Source organism: Nycticebus coucang, chromosome 9, assembly GCF_027406575.1.
Source record: "Nycticebus coucang isolate mNycCou1 chromosome 9, mNycCou1.pri, whole genome shotgun sequence".
Lineage (NCBI taxonomy): Eukaryota > Metazoa > Chordata > Mammalia > Primates > Lorisidae > Nycticebus > Nycticebus coucang.
Window position 1 is genome coordinate 107968128 of NC_069788.1, and position 17829 is coordinate 107985956.

Below are 17829 nucleotides of genomic sequence, written 5' to 3' on the forward strand. Positions count from 1 at the left end.
GTGTCCTTATGATAAAAGGATTTTTTTTTCTTGTGGGTAGATGCCTAGTAATGGGATTTCAGGATCAAATGGGAGGTCTCATTTAAGTTCTTTGAGGATTCTCCATAAATGCCTGTGACCTTAATGAAGTCTGCAGGAAGAGCTGGTACCTTTGTCTTGGGACTGAAAAACACTTGGCCTGGGAGTAAGCAGCTAAAGGAAGATCCAGAGGAAGGTGTAGTAGTTACAGGCCCAACTGGTGTCCCATACCAACAAACAGATGGTACTACATACAGGTGGTGATTGTGCAACATCCTGAATGTACCACTGAATTTTATACTTTAAAATAACTAATTTTATGTTAAGTAAATTTCACCTCAAAATTGTATTGATTTCTTTGAACATAACAAGAATGGGTTGGAAAAATAACTCACATAGTGCTAAGATCTATATGATTCAGTCTGTAACAACACTAGAAGTCGAGAAGCTTGTGTTGGGAAGGTCCCATACTGCCCTGGTATACATAGTACTCCTAGAAGTAGTGCAAGGTACTTGTGTCCTCACGTGCACATCAGGAAAACCTCTAAGTGAGGCTTGCCCCTTTAAGACTCAGAGACTGAAGTAATCTGGTAGCTAAGGAGTCATAATGGCAAGTTTCTTGGGTAATTCTTAGAAATTTAGTCCGTCCCTTCTAGGACCAGAAGTATGGAGGAGTAGGGCTGATCTTCTCTGTTTGGTGATAGATGTACGTAGATATGTTTATGTGTCTCTGGGTTTATTTTGTAAAATCTAGATATCCCTGCCTGAAACAGGGACCAGTGATACTTAGTCTGGGCTTTTTTTTTTCTTTTTTGAGACAGAGTCTCACTATGTTGCCCTTGGTAGAGTGCCGTGGTATCAGAGCTCACAGCAACCTCAAACCCTTAGGCTTAAGCGGGGGTTAAGCTGCCTCAGCCTCCCAAGTAGCTGGGACTACAGGCACCCATCACAATGCCTGGCTATTTTTTTGTTGCAGTTGTCATTGTTGCTTAGCTGGCCTGGGCTGGGTTTGAACCCACTAGCCTCGGTGTATGTGGCAGGCACCATAACTACTGGCTACGGGCACTGAGCCAGTCTGGGCTTTTGTCTATCCTGTGGGAAACAGAGTTTACTGAAGGGGAAGAATTGTTTTGAAATATAGTCCTATGTGTTCAGTCCTACTTCCAAAACCTTGGAGGGAATGAAAGGGAGAAGGACCTGGCCTATGAATACTTGTGAAATCTATTGCTAATGTAAATCATCTGCTGAAAAATGTGCCTGCAGCCTATGTGGAGAAACGTGACTTTGGGGTTTCTGTTCAGATTATTCATGAATACTGGATCCATGGGCTGTCAGTGATTAGGAATCCTCAAGGCCCCACCCCCACCCCCCGACACACACACACACACACACACACACATTCACACAGAAGTGAACAAGTTCAGAATCTGGGAGGAAAGAGGTGCTGAAGTCCACCACCAAGGGTGTTTGTGACCAGGGTACACGTACCACCATACACACGCCCTCCTTTATCTCTTTTTCAATGATAGGAAGCCAAACTGATTAGTATCTGTCACTGCAGGAGATGGTGGCTTGGAAAAATGGACCTGCTAGAGGACCTTGAGTCCCTGCAGTTTGAGTATGGGATTCCAGAGAAAGACAGGATCTTGGTGTATTTGCTGGGCCGTTCTCGGGGACTGATGATCAACGCCTGTGCCCATGCAATCTTCTTCTGCAAAGTAATACGCAATTTGAGGTAAGCTAGGTCTCCAAGTTTAGCAAGATAAAAATCTCACTACTGAGAATTTAAGTGATTTAAACTTTATATTAGAGGATAAGTGTGCCAGGGGGATTGTCTTCCTATCCTTTTCCACCTAGAGTTAGTCACTCCTGGTCTGAAAGGAGCAAGAAAATCTATAACAGGGCCTCCTGGCTATGGTTATATAATAAAGCATGAATTTGTATATAGATTGGTTAAATGATCATTCACCTGTTTATTCACTCATCACTACCAGCTTGTCTTCCACAGCTGCTAATGACTAGCCATTCTTTGTCTATTGGCTAGGAATGCAAATGGGGTCAGTATTTTTCTTTGAGGCAGAACTAATAGTGGAATGCTTCCTCACTGGAAAGCTACATGGGACTTCTCAGTCCCTATAGCCAGATGACTTGCTTGAAACCCAGAATATTTATTTGCAGAGAAGCTCAGTCCAGTTCTGGTTTCTGCTAGCTTTCTACCAAGTAGCTGCAGACACCTAAATAAGAGATGTATGTTAGCCAGGTACCTAGAATTAGGCTCTTGGATTCTGTAACTCTAGGTCACTCTGGGAGTATCCATCACATCCTCCCTCTACTTCTCATTTTGCTTTTTTCTGAAGTTAGATTTATTTTTGCATATGAGGACCAGATCTGAATTGAATGTGTTTAACAGGTATAGCATATATCCAAAGAGGCAGGCTATGTCAGTAAGTTTACTGATTGGCTTACTGATAGGGATGCATAAACTCTATTGGTTGTACCCAAGATTAGAAAAAAACAAAACAAAACATGAAATTTACAGGAGGCATTTCATATTTGGAAGGACTAGCTACTAAGAGAAAGTGTTCTTTAAACCAGGAGGGGAACCTTAAATAGAATGTGTCTTGTGATGCTTATATGGAAAATCCAGAGCTTTAAGACTCTAATTTTTACAGAAATACAAAAAAAAGTTTGTCCTATAACAACAAAAGTAATACTTTGTGTATTCAGAGGTCTGACTTTGTTAATCTTGAACTAACAAAACACATCCAGAACCAACAATAAGTGAACCTCTGGGAACAGTTGTCTCAAATCCCTCATCTCAGTTTCTCAGGTCTGTTTTGTTTGATAAACTATTTAATTTTATAAATCATAACATTATTTAAAAACTAAGCTATCTGGGTGGCACCTGTGGCTCAAAGGGGTAGGGTGCCAGCCCCATATGCCGGAGGTGGTGGGTTCAAACCTAGCGCCGGCCAAAAACTGAAAAAAAACTAAGCTATCTGGTTTCTCAGATCTGTACAGACTGAAATAGCAAACTAGAAAGAGTATAGGTATATGGTAGCAGAGCAGTGCAGTAGCAATGAAAATTGATAGCTGTCTGAGAGTGATGTTGGCAAGATGGAAGAACAGGAAGCTACAGATCTTGTAACTCCACAGAGATACTAACTTCTCAACAATATATAGTCCAGAAAGCATTTATGAGAACTTCAAAAACCAGCTAAGAAGTTATAGTATCCCAGAAAAAAATTGCACTTAAAATAGCCCTTCTCAAGTCAGCACAACTCAGTGTAATTGGGAGGAAATACCTAATTTATGATTTCTCCCTTGAAGGAGAGAAAAAAGTAGAAAGTCCAACATTCTGGTTTTTCAGGGGCTTTCTGAGGGATTGTTTTTTGTCTCGCATGGCTTGGGACAGGAAACCACCATATTTTGGATGAGAACAAGGAAAGTTCAGTAGCTTGTTGCAGCATAGAGAACCTGAAGTAATGCAGATAAGAAACCAGAGAGAGCAAGAGATTATGAGTCCTTGCAGAAGAAACAGGCAAACCCCTCCAACTGGAAAAATACAAACCCAAGCCCAGAGAAAACATTCCCAGGAAAGATTTGAGAGGTCACGAGAATCTCTAGCTGAGCTGATTACTAAGGGTCTTCCCCTGTATTAAGCCAGTCTATAAAGATTGGGAAGTGTGGTGACTTTTTTCAAATGCCCAGTTCCAACAAGAGATAATAAGAGATAAGGCATATGATGAAACAATAAAATATGGCCCAATCACAGGAACAAATGAAATCTCCAGATACCAACCCTAAAGAAACAGAGATGTATGAGTTACCTAATAAAGAATCCAAAATAATCTTAAACTCAGTGAGTTATAAGAGAACATAGATAAACAACTAAATGAAATCAGGAATACAATACATGAACAAAAGAGAATATCAACAAAGAGAAACTATAAAAAAGAACCAAATTCCATGACTGAGGGCAGCGCCTGTGGCTCAACTGAGTAAGGCACCGGCCCAGCCCCAGCCAAAAACTGCAAAAAAAAAAAAAAAATTCCATGACTGAGATAATAACTGAATTGAAAAAAATTCACTAGAGCAGTTAAACATCAGACTTGATCAAGCAAAAGCAAAAACCAGTGAACTGGAAGATGAATGACTTGAAATTATCAAGTCAGAGAGCAAAAAGAAAAAGAAATAAAGGCCAGGCACAGTGACTCATGCCTGTAATCCTAGCATTCTGGGAGGCAAAGGCAGGGATTATTACTTGAAGTCAGTAGTTTGAGACAAGTCTGAACAAGAGTGAGAACCTGCCTCTACAAAAAATAGAAAAATTATCTGGGCATAGTAGTGTGAGCCAATAGTCCCAGATACTTTGCAGGCTAAAGCAGGAGAATTACTTGAGCCCAGGAGTTGGAGCTATAGTGATGCCACTGCACTCTAGCTGGGTTGACAGACTCTGTCTCAAAAATAAAAATAAAGGAAAAAAGAATAAAGAAGGTGAAGAAGTCTAAGGGACTTAGGGGACATCATGAAGTGGGCCAGTATAGACATTTATGGGACTCTCAGAAGAAGAAGGAAAGAAAGATACGACAGCTTATTTGAAGAAATAAAGACCCCAAAGCTCCCAATCTGAGGAAGGAAATGAACATCCAAATTCAAGAAACTCAAAGAACACTAACTTGGATGAACCTAAAGAGCAACATATAGAGACACATGATCAAACCAAAAAGTCAAAGATAACTGCAAGTTTGTGTGGGGCCACCGACACGGATCTCTATTCTGCAGGATGGGATTTATTAAAGTTGTCAAAAATAAGACCTACCCTTCCAAATAAGTCCTGTGGAGTATGCCGTCTATGGGAAATCCCTAGGCAAATGTTTACATTTTGTATACCCTAAAGGACCCTTTTCCGCCAACTAACTTGCCTAATCTGTAATAGCATTTTTGAGTATTTTTCTCTTTTTCTGTATATGTGGGTGTTTTTTTTTTGTTTTTTTTTTTTTTGTAGAGACAGAGTCTCACTTTATGGCCCTTGGTAGAGTGCGTGGCCTCACACAGCTCACAGCAACCTCCAACTCCTGGGCTTAAGCGATTCGCTTGCCTCAGCCTCCCGAGTAGCTGGGACTACAGGCGCCCGCCACAACGCCTGGCTATTTTTTGGTTGCAGTTTGGCCGGGGCCGGGTTTGAACCCGCCACCTTCGGTATATGGGGCCGGCGCCTTACCGACTGAGCCACAGGCGCCGCCCTGTATGTGGGTATTTTTATCTGCATTTATTAGTATTCTAATAGATATGTTTCAATTTGAAAAAAAAATAAGACCTACGTTAAGAGATACCAAATGAAATTTAGAAGACGACGAGAGAGTAAAATTGATTACTATGCTTAGAAATGCTTGGTGATATAGAATAAAAATAAATACAGCACACCCAAATACAGAATGATAGTTCGTGTGACTAACAGAGACATCATTTGTCAGATTGCTTATACCTGTATAGAAGGGGATGTGATAGTCTGCGCAGCTCATGCACATGAACTACCAAAATACAGTGTGAAGGTTGGCCTGACAAATAATGCTGCAGCATATTGTACTGGCCTGCTGCTCATCCACAGGCTTCTCAATAGGTTTGGCATGGACGAGCTCTATGAAGGCCAAGTAGATGTGACTGGCAATGAATACAACGTGGCAAGCGTCGGTGGCCAGCATGGTGCTTTTTTATGCTATTTGGATGCAGGACTTGCTAGAACTACCACTGGCAATAAAGAAAGGATCTGTGAATGGGGGCTTGTCTATCCCTCACAGTTATTATTAGGAAAGCAAGGAATTTAATGCTGAAGTACATCTGAAGCATATCATGAGACAGAAAGTTGTGGATTATATGCGTAATGCATGTTCTCTCAATACATAAAAAACATCACTCTAGACATGGTGGAGGAGATGTATAAGAAAGCTCATGCTTCTATACAAGATACCCAATCTATGAGAAGAAGCCCAAGAAAGAAGTTAAGAAGAGATGGAACCATCCCAAAATGTGCCTTGCCCAGAAGAAAGATCAGGTAGCTCAAAAGAAGGCAAGCTTCCACAGAACTCAGGAGAGAGTTACTGAAAGCTAAACCAAACAGCAATTTTATATGAGGGTTTTCAGATTAAAAACAATAAACTTATTCATTAAGCAAAAAAAAAAAAAGTCAAAGAACAGCAAAAAAGCAGCAAGAAAAAAGCAATTTGTCACACACAAAGGAGTTTCCATTAAATTGTGTGGGTATATCAGCAGTATCATTGTAGGGCAGAAGGCAGTGTCTTGATATAACTAAAGTCCTGAAAGAAAAAAAACCCATAAGATTACTGTATCTGGTAAAACAGTCCTTCAAAAATCAAGGAGATGGGCTTGGCGCCTGTGACTCAAGTGGCTAAGGCGCCAGCCACATACACCTGAAACTGGCGGGTTTGAATCCAGCCCCCGCCAAACAATAATGACAGCTTCAACCAAAAAATAGCCGGGCGTTGTGGCGGGCTCCTGTGGTCCCAGCTACTTGGGAGGCAGAGGCAGGAGAATCACTTGAGCCCAGGAGGGGCTGTGAGCTGTGATGCTACAGCACTCTACCCAGGGGGACAGCTTGAAAAAAAAAAAAAATCAAGGAGATGCTTGAGGCCAGGAGTTCTAGGCTATAATAAGCTATGACTGTGCCACTGCACTTTAGCCTGGGCAACAGAACAAGACCTTGTTTCTAATGAAAATAAAAATCAAGGAGAAATGAAGACCTTTCCACACAAATAAAAGCTGAAAGAGTGTATCACCACTGGACTTGCGTTACAAGAAATGCTAAAGGGAGTCCTTAAGTGATATGAACAGATGTTAGACAGCAACATGAAAGTATACAAAAATACTGATACACAGCTCTTTGGTTAAGATGAGTACACATAGTACTATGATATTGTAATGGGTGGTGTATAAATAATTTTTAATTCAGATATAGAATTTAAAAGATAAAGGTTTAAAAAGTAACTCTTACTATAAAACTATGTAAATGGATACAAAATACAAAAGATATAATTTGTGTTATCAGTAACAAAAAATGGGGGGAGGGATAAAAGAAGTACAGTTTTTGCATGTGATAAGAGTTAAACTGTTATCAGTTTAAAATAGGTTGTTATCCTTCCAGCCGGAGACGCCATCTTCCAGTAATTCACCAAAATGACAAACACAAAGGGAAAGAGGAGAGGTGCCTGACACATGTTCTCTAGGCCTTTTAGAAGACATGGTTGTTTCTTTGGCCACATCCATGTGAATCTACAAGAAAGGTGATAGTCGGGTGGAGCCTGTGCTCAGTGGGTAGGGCGCCAGCCCCATATATGGAGGGTGGCGGGTTTAAACCCAGCCCCTGCCAAATTGCAACAAAAAAATAGCTAGGTGTTGCAGCGGGCACCTGTAGTCCCAGCTGCTTGGGAGGCTGAAGCAAGAGAATCACCTAAGCCCAAAGAGCTGGAGGTTGCTGTGAGCTGTGTGACACCATGGCACTCTACCGAGGTCAATAAAGTGACGCTGTTTCTACAAAAAAAAAAAAAAGAAAAGATGATAGTGTAGACATCAAGGGAATGAGGACTGTTCAGAGGGCATACCCCACACGTGTGACCATGGCAAAAGTGGAAGAGTCTGTAATGTTACCCAGCATGCTGCTGGTATTATTGAAAACAACAAGGGCAAGATACTTGCCAAGAGAATTGATGTCGGTATGGAGCATATTAAGCACTCCAAGAGCTGATATAGCTTTCTAAAATGTGTGAAGAAAAATGCTCAGAAAAAGAAGGAAGCCAAAGAGAAAGGTACCTGGGTTCAACTAAAATGCCAGCATGCTCCACCTAGAGAAGCGCACTTTATGAGAACCAACAGAGAGCAGCCTGAGTTCCTGGAACCCATTCCCTATGAATTCATGGCATAATAGGTATACAGCACAGCATACAGGAGGACCAAGAGAACCAGGTAAGCAGCAGCATAAAGTCCTGGAACCTATTCTCCATAAATTCATGGCATAATAGGTGTTCAGCATAGCACACAGGAGGACCAAGAGAACCAGGTAAGCAGCAGCATAAAGTCCTGGAACCTATTCTCCATAAATTCATGGCATAATAGGTGTTCAGCATAGCACACAGGAGAACTAAGAGAACCAGGTGAGCAGAAGCATAAAGTGCTGGAGCCTATTCCCCATGAATTCATGGCATAATAGGTATTAAAAATAAAAGACTACTTAGGTCAAGCACAGTGGCTCATGCCTGTAATCCCAGCACTTGGGAGGTGGTGGCAGGTGGATTGCCTGAGCTCAAGTGTTCAAGACCGGCTCTGAGCTAGAGTGAGACCCCATCTCTAGAAATAGCCAGGCATTGTGGTGGGTGCCTTTAGTCCCAGCTACATGGGAGGCTGAGGCAAAAGAATTGCTTGAGCCCAAGAGTTTGAGGTTGTTGTGAGCTAAGATGCCACGGCAGTCTACTGAGGGTGACCAAGTGAGACTCTGCCTCAAAAATAAATAAATAAAAGACTACTGTAAAAAAATATGAATATAAATAAAATGAAATAGGTTGTTATAAGATTTTTAAGTAATTTCCTATGGTAACCACAAAGAAAATACCAAAGATACACAAAAGAAAATAAGGAATCAAGACATGTCATTACCAAAAAAATCCAGAGGAAGTTATCAAAAGAGGAAGAGAGGAACAAAATAACTACAAGAGATAGAGAAAACAACAAAATGGCAATGTTAAGTCCTGACTTGTCAGTAATTACTTTAAATGTAAATAGATTAAAATGCAAAATCCTCAATCAAAAGACACAGAGTGGCTCAATGGATTGAAAAAAAAAAAAGATCCGGCTTGGCACCTGTGGCTCAAGCGGCTAAGGCGCCAGCCGCATACACCACATATACCTGAGCTGGCGGGTTCAAATCCAGCCCTGGCCCGCCAAACAACAATGACAGGTGTTGTGGCGGGCACCTATAGTCCCAGCTATTTGGGAGGCGGAGGCAGGAGAATCGTTTGAGCCCAGGAGTTGGAGGTTGCTGTGAACTGTGATGCTACAGCCTACCCAGGGCGACAGGTTGAGGCTCTGTCTCAAAAAAAAAAAAAAAAGATCCAACCTATATGCTGTCTACCAGTGACTCACTTTAGAACAAGGACACACATAGACTGAAAGTGAAAGGATAGAAAAAGATATTCCATGCAAATGGTAAAATGGTGCAAATGTCTTGGTGACCTTGTCTTTGAATTCATTAATTTCTTGAGACAACTTTAGAACTACTCTTTGAATTTCAATTTCTAACTTTTCTTCCATTCTATGCATCTTATTTGCTATCCATATTCTGAATTCATTTTCTGATATTTCAGCTATTTGTCTATGCATGGCATCTTCAGTTGTGTCTCCTTTGTCACTCCTTGTAGGGGTTGATCTACTCTGGTTATTCATGTTGCCAGAATAGAACTGGTACGGTGAGATTGAACTGGGGCTCCCAGGTAGTAGAGACAATCAGCCCCTTACCACAGCTCTAGGCTTTGTAATTGTGGCTTATCCCCTACAACCTTACAAAGGCCCCTTTCAGAGCTTTGGCCGGAGACTCTGAGGACCTACTTGGAGAGATAGTGCAAGCTAGCTCTGTTAAGATATCAGCCAACCTCTACCCTATCCTATGAAGCCACGGTATTAGGTTTAAATCTCAGCAGTGGAGAGATACAGACAGCTGTGGTGCCCTGCCCCTACCCTTCAGTTCTTTTCCACTACAGAAAGGTCAACCTGTCCTCCATCCTCCACAATGACTGGCACAATGCTCTACCACGAAAGTAAACTCACTCAGAAATTTTGAACAAAATACAACTTCCACAACTGATTTTTGACAAAACAGATAAAAATATACACTGGAGAAAAGAATCCCTGTTCAATAAATTGTGCTGGGAGAACAGGATCCACGCCTCTCACAAGTCAAAAATTAAATCATGATGAATAAAAGACTTAATCTTAAGGCAGGAAGCTATAAGAATCCTAGAAAAAAATATTACAAAAACTCTTGATATCGGCCTAGCCAAAGAACTCATGAAGAAGATCCTACAAGTAATCACAGTAACAACAAAAATAAATAAATGGACCTGATCAAATTTAAAAACTTCTGTACATATTTCAGATTGTATATGAAACTCGCACATTGTACCCCTTGATTGCACTAATGTACACAGCTATGATTTAACAATAAAGATAAATAAATTAAAAAAAAAAGTCCTACATGAAAAAAAAATAAAAACTTCTATACAGCAAAAGACACAAAAGAGCAAATCAACGACTCACAGAATGGGAGAAAATAATTGCATGTCATACGTCTGATAAACGACTGGTAACCAGAATCTACATAGAAACCAAGCAAATCAGCAAAAACAACCAAACAACTACATTAAAAAATAGGCAAAGACATGAACAGAAACTTCTCAAATGAAGATAAGGTGAATGGCCAACAAACTCAAGAAAAAAATGTTCAACATCTCTAATCATTAGGGCAATGCAAATCAAAACCACAATAAGATATCACCTAACTCCAACAAGAATGGCTCATATTAATAAGTCCTAAAACAGATGCTGGCATGGATGCAGAGAGAAAGGAACTCCGGTACACTGTTGATAGGACTGCAAACTAGTACAACCTCTAAGGAAAAGCTTATGGAGACACCTCAAAGAACTTAAAGTAGACCTACCTTTTGACCCAGTAATCCAAAAGGAAAAAAAGTCATCTTATAAAAAGGATACCTTTTTTTTTATGAGGGTAGCATTACCCTGACACCAAGACTAGTCAAAGATATAAGAAAAAAATGCCAATATTCTCAACAAAATACTAGCAAATTGAATTCAACAGCACACTAAAAGGATTATTCACTGTGACCAAGGAGGACTTATTTCTGGAATGCAAGGTAGATTCAAATACAAAATCAATATAATATACATATTAACAGAAGACAGAAATCACATGATCATTTCAACTGATGCTGAAAAAGCATTTGACAAAATTCAACACCCATTCACAATACAAACAACAAACCAGTAATAGATGGAAATTACCTTAATATAATAATGGCCATATATGAAAATCCCACGGTTAACATCTTACTCCACGGTGAAAAAATGAAACTTTTCCTCTAAGTTCAGAAACAAGACAAGGATGCCCAACTTTTACCACTTCTATTCAAGACAGTACTAGAAATCCTAACCAGACCAGTTAGGTAAGACCAAATTGGAAAGGAAAAAATAAAATGATTTTTGTTCACAGATGACATGATCTAATACGTAGAAACCCCTAAAAATTTCACAAAAAGTTGTTAGAACTAGTAATGAATTCAACAAAGTTGCAGGATACAATCAACATAACAAAAATTAGCCACATACACTATCAATGAACAATCTACAAAGGAAATTAAGGAAACAACCTTATTTACGATAGAATAAAATAGTAATAAATTTAACCAAGAAGAGGAAATACTTGTATGCTATGCTACAAAACACTGCCGAAAGAATTGAAGAATACACAAATAAATGGAAAGACATTCCACGTTCATGGATTAGAAGACTTAATTACATTAAAATGTTCATACTATCCAAAGTAATCTACAGATTCAATGCAATTCTTATGAAAATCCCAGGAGTATTTTTTTTTTTTAGAGTCAGAGTCTCACTTTGTCGCCCTCGGTAGAGTGCTGTGGTATCACAGCTCACAGCAACCTCCAGCTCTTGGGCTTAGGCGATTTTCTTGCCTCAGGCTCCCAAATAGCTGGGACTACAGGCGCTCACCACAACGCCCAGCTATTTCCCAGGAGTATTTTTTGTAGAAATAAAACAAAATCCAAAAATTCATATGGATCTGGTAGGCACCTGTAGCTCAGTGGTTAGGGTGCCAGCCACATGCTCTGGGGCTGGTGGTTTGAACTCAGCCTGGGCCTGCTAAACAAAAAAACAAAAAATTCATATGAATGAAGCTTAAAGACATTATGCTAAATACATAAGTCAATCACAGAAAGAGAAATACAAGGACCCAGGTCTGGTTGATTCATGCCTGTAATCCTAGCACTCTGGGAGGCCAAGATGGGTGGATTGCCTAAGCTCACAAGTTTAAGACCAGGTTGAGCAAGAACTAGAACCTGTCTCCACTATAGAAAAACTAGCCAGGAGTTGTGGTGGGCGTTTGTAGTCTCAGCTACTTAGGAGCCTGAGGCAAGAAGATCGCTTGAACCCAGGAGTCTGAGCTTGCTGTGAGCTATGACATCTTGGCATTCTAGCCTGGGGCAACAGAGTGAGACTCTGTCTCAAACAAACAAACAAACAAACAAAAAAGGCAAATACTGCATAATTCATTTATATGAGGTATCTAATATAGCCAAACAAAAACTAAAAGTATACTGATAAGTTGCCAGGGGCTGGATGAGTGGGAAAAGAGAAATTGTTCAATGGGTATAGAGTTTCAGTTTTGCAAGACGAAAAGGTTCTAGAGATCTGTTGTACAACAATGTGCATATGGTTAACCTTACTGTACTGTACACTTAAAAATGTTTTAGATGGTAAAATTTATATACATTTTTTACCATAATAAATGATCGACAGTTGTCTGCACAGAAAACAAAAACAATGAGGGAACTGATGTGCAATATGTTATACATTACAGAATAATGAGTACCAGTGGCTATTCACAAATAATGGTTCTGAATCAACAAAATGATTAAATATTCGGACCTTGTGTTTAAGAAGACAGGGAAATGTATAATACATGTAACAAAAAATTTTTAATGTTTTAAACAGATTGTGGTTCCTTGAAAAGGGTTATCCTTTGGTTTTTGGACAATTTACTCGGTTAGAACATTTTATTCCCCAGGGAGGCTGGACAAATGGCATACAATTGAAATGTCTTCTCTCTGAAGTATTTTATGTGACACCAGGCTTTCATATGAGAAAGTTAAAGCAGAGAAACACCAGAGATTGACAAGAAGGTCTATAATATGTACATGTACTTATATATGTGTCTGTCTGTCCATTCTCCAGAGAATCATTACATGAGGATCAAAGTTCTAGTCATCTCTCAAATGGGTCCCAGCATTTGGACACCCCTGATAATGAGGAGTTAAAGGTGGGCATCATTGGTGGTGGCCAACTTGGGAATCACCTGGCTCGCACACTGCTGCAGCTAGTCCCCATTCCTGCTAAGAGCCTGCGGATCTCCACTCGGAGGCCAGAAGTACTGGGTAAGGAGCAATGTGTGGTAGAAAAGGGGCCTGGAATTGCATTGGCTATGTGGGGGGTTTTCTGGTTCCATATGAAATGCAGTATTATTTTTTCAGGTTCTTCAAAGCCTGGTATTGGTGCTTTGATGGAGATTGGATTAAATTAGTAGCTCACTCTGGGTAGTAGGAATATTTTAACAATGTCGATTCTTCCAGTCGTGAGCATGGTTATCTTCTTCAATTTGTTAACATCTTCTGCTATTTTTTTCCTCAGGGTTTCTCTCTGTAGAGATCCTTCATATCCTTATTAAGTATATTCCCAGGTATTTCATTTTCTTTGAAGCTATAGTGAAGGGTATTCTGTCTTTGATTTGATTCTCAGCTTGGCTGTTATTGGCCTATACTGATTTGTGGCATCCGCCACAACGCCGAGCTATTTTTTTGTTGTAGTTGTCATTGTTGTTTAGCTGGCTGGGTTCGAACCTGCCAGCCTCAGTATATGTGGCTGGTGCCATAACCACTGTGCTACAGGTGATGTGCCTGTTTTTTTGTTTTTTGAACCAGAGTCTCAAGCTGTCGCCCTGGGTAGAATGCTGTGGGGTCACAGCTCACAGCAACCTCTAACTCTTGGGCTTAAGCGAGTCTCTTGCCTCAGCTTCCCAAGTAGCTGGGACTACAGGTGCCTGCCACAACACCCGGCTATTTTTTTTTTTTTTTTTTTTGGTTGTAGTTGTCATCATTGTTGCTTGGCGGGTTCAGGCTGGATTCAAACCTGCCAGCTCTGGTGTATGCAGCTGGTGCCCTAGCCACTTGAGCTACAGGTGCCGAGCCTTTTTTTTTCTGAGACAAAGTCTCACTCTGTTGCCCTGAGTAGAGTACCATGGCATCATCATAGCTCACAGCAACCTCAGTGTGCCCCAGCTTCCCCCACACCCTGTAGCTGGCACTACAGGCACCCACCATGATGCCCCACTAGTTTTTCTATTTTTAGTAGAGATGGGGGTCTCACTCTTGCTCAGGCTGGTCTCGAACTTGTGAGTTCAAGCAATCCACCTGCCTCAGCCTCTCAGAGGCTGGATTATTACAGGTGTGAACTACCACACCTGGTCAAGGCTATGATCTGTGAACATTGATTTTGTATCCTGAGACTTGATTACTTCCAGGAGCCTTGTGGTTGAATCCATGGGGTTTTCTAAGTATAGATCATATAATCAGCAAAGAGTGAGAGGTTGACCTCCTCTGTCCCCATTTGAATACCTTTGATATCCTTCTCTTGCATGATTGCATTGCCTAGAATTTCCAGCACTATGTTGAATACCAGTGGTGACACTGGACATCCTTGTCTGGTTCCAGTTCTAGGTGGAAATGCTTTCAGTTTTACATCATTCAGTATGGTATTTGGCTGTGGGTTTTTTGTAGATGGCCTCGACCAGTTTAAGAAATGTCCATCTATGCCTATTTTCTTGAATTTTAAAAGTATCTTCAGTGACTTTCATCTTTCTAAGAAAAATCAATATTATGAGTTCTTAAACAACTGACGTAATGGCTTTTTAAACAGGAATCTCTTGCTAAATTAAGTCTAGTCTGGGCATGGTGGCTCATGCCTATAAGCCTAGCACTCTGGGAGGCTGAGGTGGGAGGAATGCTTGAGTTCAGGAGTTTGAGACCAACCTGAGCAAGAGCAAGATCCCATCTCTACTAAAAAAAAAAAAAAAAAAAAATAGAAAAATTACCTGGGAGTTGTGGTGTGTATCTATAGGAGGAGGATATTTTGAACTGTTTTGAGCCCAGGAGTTCAAGGTTAGAGTAAGCCATGATAACATCATTGCACTCCAGCCCTAGAAACAGAGTGAGATTCCTTAAAAGAGTCTCTGCTTTATGAGCTCCCTGTGAGGATTACCTTAGATAATGCACATAGAATACTTTGTACATTTTCTGGCACACATGATTATCTTTCAGTAAATTGGAGTAGAAGGCTTGAGATTTTTTCCTTCTAAGAAAAAAATTTGAGGGGCGGTGGCTCAAAGGAGTAGGGCACCAACCCCATATGCTGGAGGTGGCAGGTTCAAACCCAGCCCTGGCCAAAATCTGCAAAAAAATAAATAAATTAAAAAATAAAATAATAAATTAATTATTTTAAAAAATTGAGAAGTTCCAGCATTTGCTCTAAAAGATAAAAATGAATTAATTATCTTATAATCTTAAATACTACTGCAGTGGCACCAGCTGCTTTAGCAATGAGGTTAGAATATTGGCTTGGTGCCTGTGGCTCAAGCGGCTAAGGCGCCAGACACATACATCTGAGCTGGCGGGTTCGAATCCAGCCCAGGCCCGCCAAACAACAATGATGGCTGCAACCCCAAAATAGCCAGGCATTGTGGCGGGCGCCTGTAGTCTCAGCTACTTGGGAGGCGGAGGCAGGAGAATCGCTTGAGCCCAGTAGTTGGAGGTTGCTGTGAGCTGTGATGCCACAGCACTCTACCCAGGGCAACAGCTTGAGACTCTGTCTCAAAAAAACAACAAAAAAAATGAGGTTAGAATATTGCTGTGTGGCTTTTAGAAAGAATATGGGGCAAGGCACAGTGGCTCATGACTGTAATCCTAACACTTTAGGAGGCTAAGGCAAGAGGATCACTTCAGACTAGGAGTTCGAGACCAGCCCTAGCAAGAGTGAGACCTAGTCTCCTCAAAAAAATAGAGAAATTTGGGCGGCGCCTGTGGCTCAGTGAGTAGAGCACCGACCCTATATACCAAGGGTGGCAGGTTCGAACTCAGCCCTGGCCAAACTGCAACAAAAAATAGCCAGGGTCATGGTGGGCACCTGTAGTCCCAGATCTCAGGAGGCTGAGGCAAGAGAATCGCCTAAGCCCAAGAGCTGGAGGTTACTGTAAACTGTGATGCCACAGCACTCTACCGAGGGTGACAAAGTGAGACTCTGTCTCTAAAAAAAAGAAAAAAAAAATAGAAAAATTTAGCCAAGCATGGTGCTACATGCCTGTAGTCCTAGCTACTCAGGAGGCTGAGGCGGAAGGATCTTTTGAGCAGAGGAGTATGATGACACCACTGCATTTTAGCCTGGGAAATAGAGAGAAATCACTTTTCAAGTAAATAAACCAAAAAGCATGTGGGATTATTTTCTGATTTGTGTAGCAACAAGACTTAGGCTGATACACTGAGATAAAATGATCATCCTCTCCCCGTGGTTGATGTTGAGGTCAGCCTCCTTTGTACTGTGCTCTTTCTGCCTTCCTTTACCCTCCCAGATGAGTTGAAGAAACTGGGGATCCAGTGCTTTTACCATAACTCTTATTTAGCAGCTTGGGCCAACGTGGTATTCCTCTGCTGCCTGCCGTCTCAGCTGCCCAATATCTGCTTAGAAATTCAAACCAAACTTCAGAAGACCTGCATCGTGTACAGCTTTGTAGCCGCCATCCCAATATCCAGGTATCTTGTTAGGGTCAGAACAGAACTAGCCTAACTTCCGTCTGCACATCTTTAACTTCTGCCTCCTACACCTACCTTAGCCCCTACATGCTGGGGTTAGTTATTCCCAGTCATAAGGAGAAAGTAGTTTTATCTGTAGAAGGATCCAGTCAAACTTTGCTTTCTAATTGTATCTTCCTCACTTACTTGTGAGTTGGACATTTTCTTTGCTGTACAAATATTTAGATCTGCAGTAGAATGTTATCCCCCTACTACTCGAACACTGAATAGTATTCTCCTTGTGCTTCAATGAGAAGGAAAACCACTAGTGAACAACATGAAGAGTTACTAAAAGTAATATGTCAAATATTATTTCTGTGCCCCCAGTACCTAGCCCTGTGCCTAACACATGACTACATTCGGTAAGTAAGGATTTGTTAGGTGGATGGAACAGGCCAACTAATTAGTGCCTGCAGCACAGACCCAGACCTGCATTTGTCTCTGAGCAGTGCTGTGCAGGGGCGTCTGTTGCTGGAATCGGATGTGAACACGGTAGATTATGTAGTCTTCATTCTAGTCCTAGCACTGGACTCCCTGTCTTGGTGGCTTTACCTCCAGGTTGAAACTACTGCTGAACCACACCAATATCCTGCGACCGCAATATGAGTGTGCTAAAGACTTCGTCAATGTTTGGGGGACCAATACGGAAGTCATAGCTGCTCTCCAAGATCCTGTGATTCTTCGGGCTACCTGCCCCTACAGTCCTGCTGGTAATGGCTCAGCATATTTCTGGCATTCTTTTGAAAATTACCTTCCCTTTGGCCTGCTGCTATTTTATTAAATCCCAGTGTGTGTTGGGGGGTACAGTTGGGCAGGAGCTAGATATATTCATAGCTATTTAGGTTTGGTTTTGTTTTTGTTGTGACAGAGTCTCACTGTGTCACCCTTGTGACAAACCCTTGTTGTGTCTTAGCTCACAGCAACCTCAAACTCTTGGGTTCCAGCGATCCTCTTGCCTCAGCCTCCCAAGTAGTTGGGACTACAGGTGCCCCACAATGCCTGGCTCTGGCTATTTTTAGAGATGGGGTCTCACTCTTGCTCAGGCTGGTCTTGAACTCGTGAGTTCAGGCAGTCCATCCGCCTCGGCCTTCCAAGT

At 41.2% G+C, this 17829-nt stretch overlaps 1 protein-coding gene and 1 pseudogene across 1 annotated transcript; both read left to right on the forward strand.

The window, feature by feature from the left end:
• The first annotated feature begins 1470 nt into the window (after positions 1 to 1470).
• Positions 1471 to 17514, forward strand: NOXRED1 (NADP dependent oxidoreductase domain containing 1). The gene is made up of 4 exons (XM_053601136.1): positions 1471 to 1753; positions 13072 to 13271; positions 16514 to 16694; positions 17292 to 17514. The coding sequence occupies exons 1-4, from the start codon at positions 1599 to 1601 to the stop codon at positions 17512 to 17514; spliced, it is 759 nt and encodes a 252-aa protein (XP_053457111.1). The 5' UTR covers positions 1471 to 1598.
• Positions 5442 to 6130, forward strand: LOC128593266 (60S ribosomal protein L5-like; annotated as a pseudogene).
• Positions 17515 to 17829: the final 315 nt, after the last annotated feature.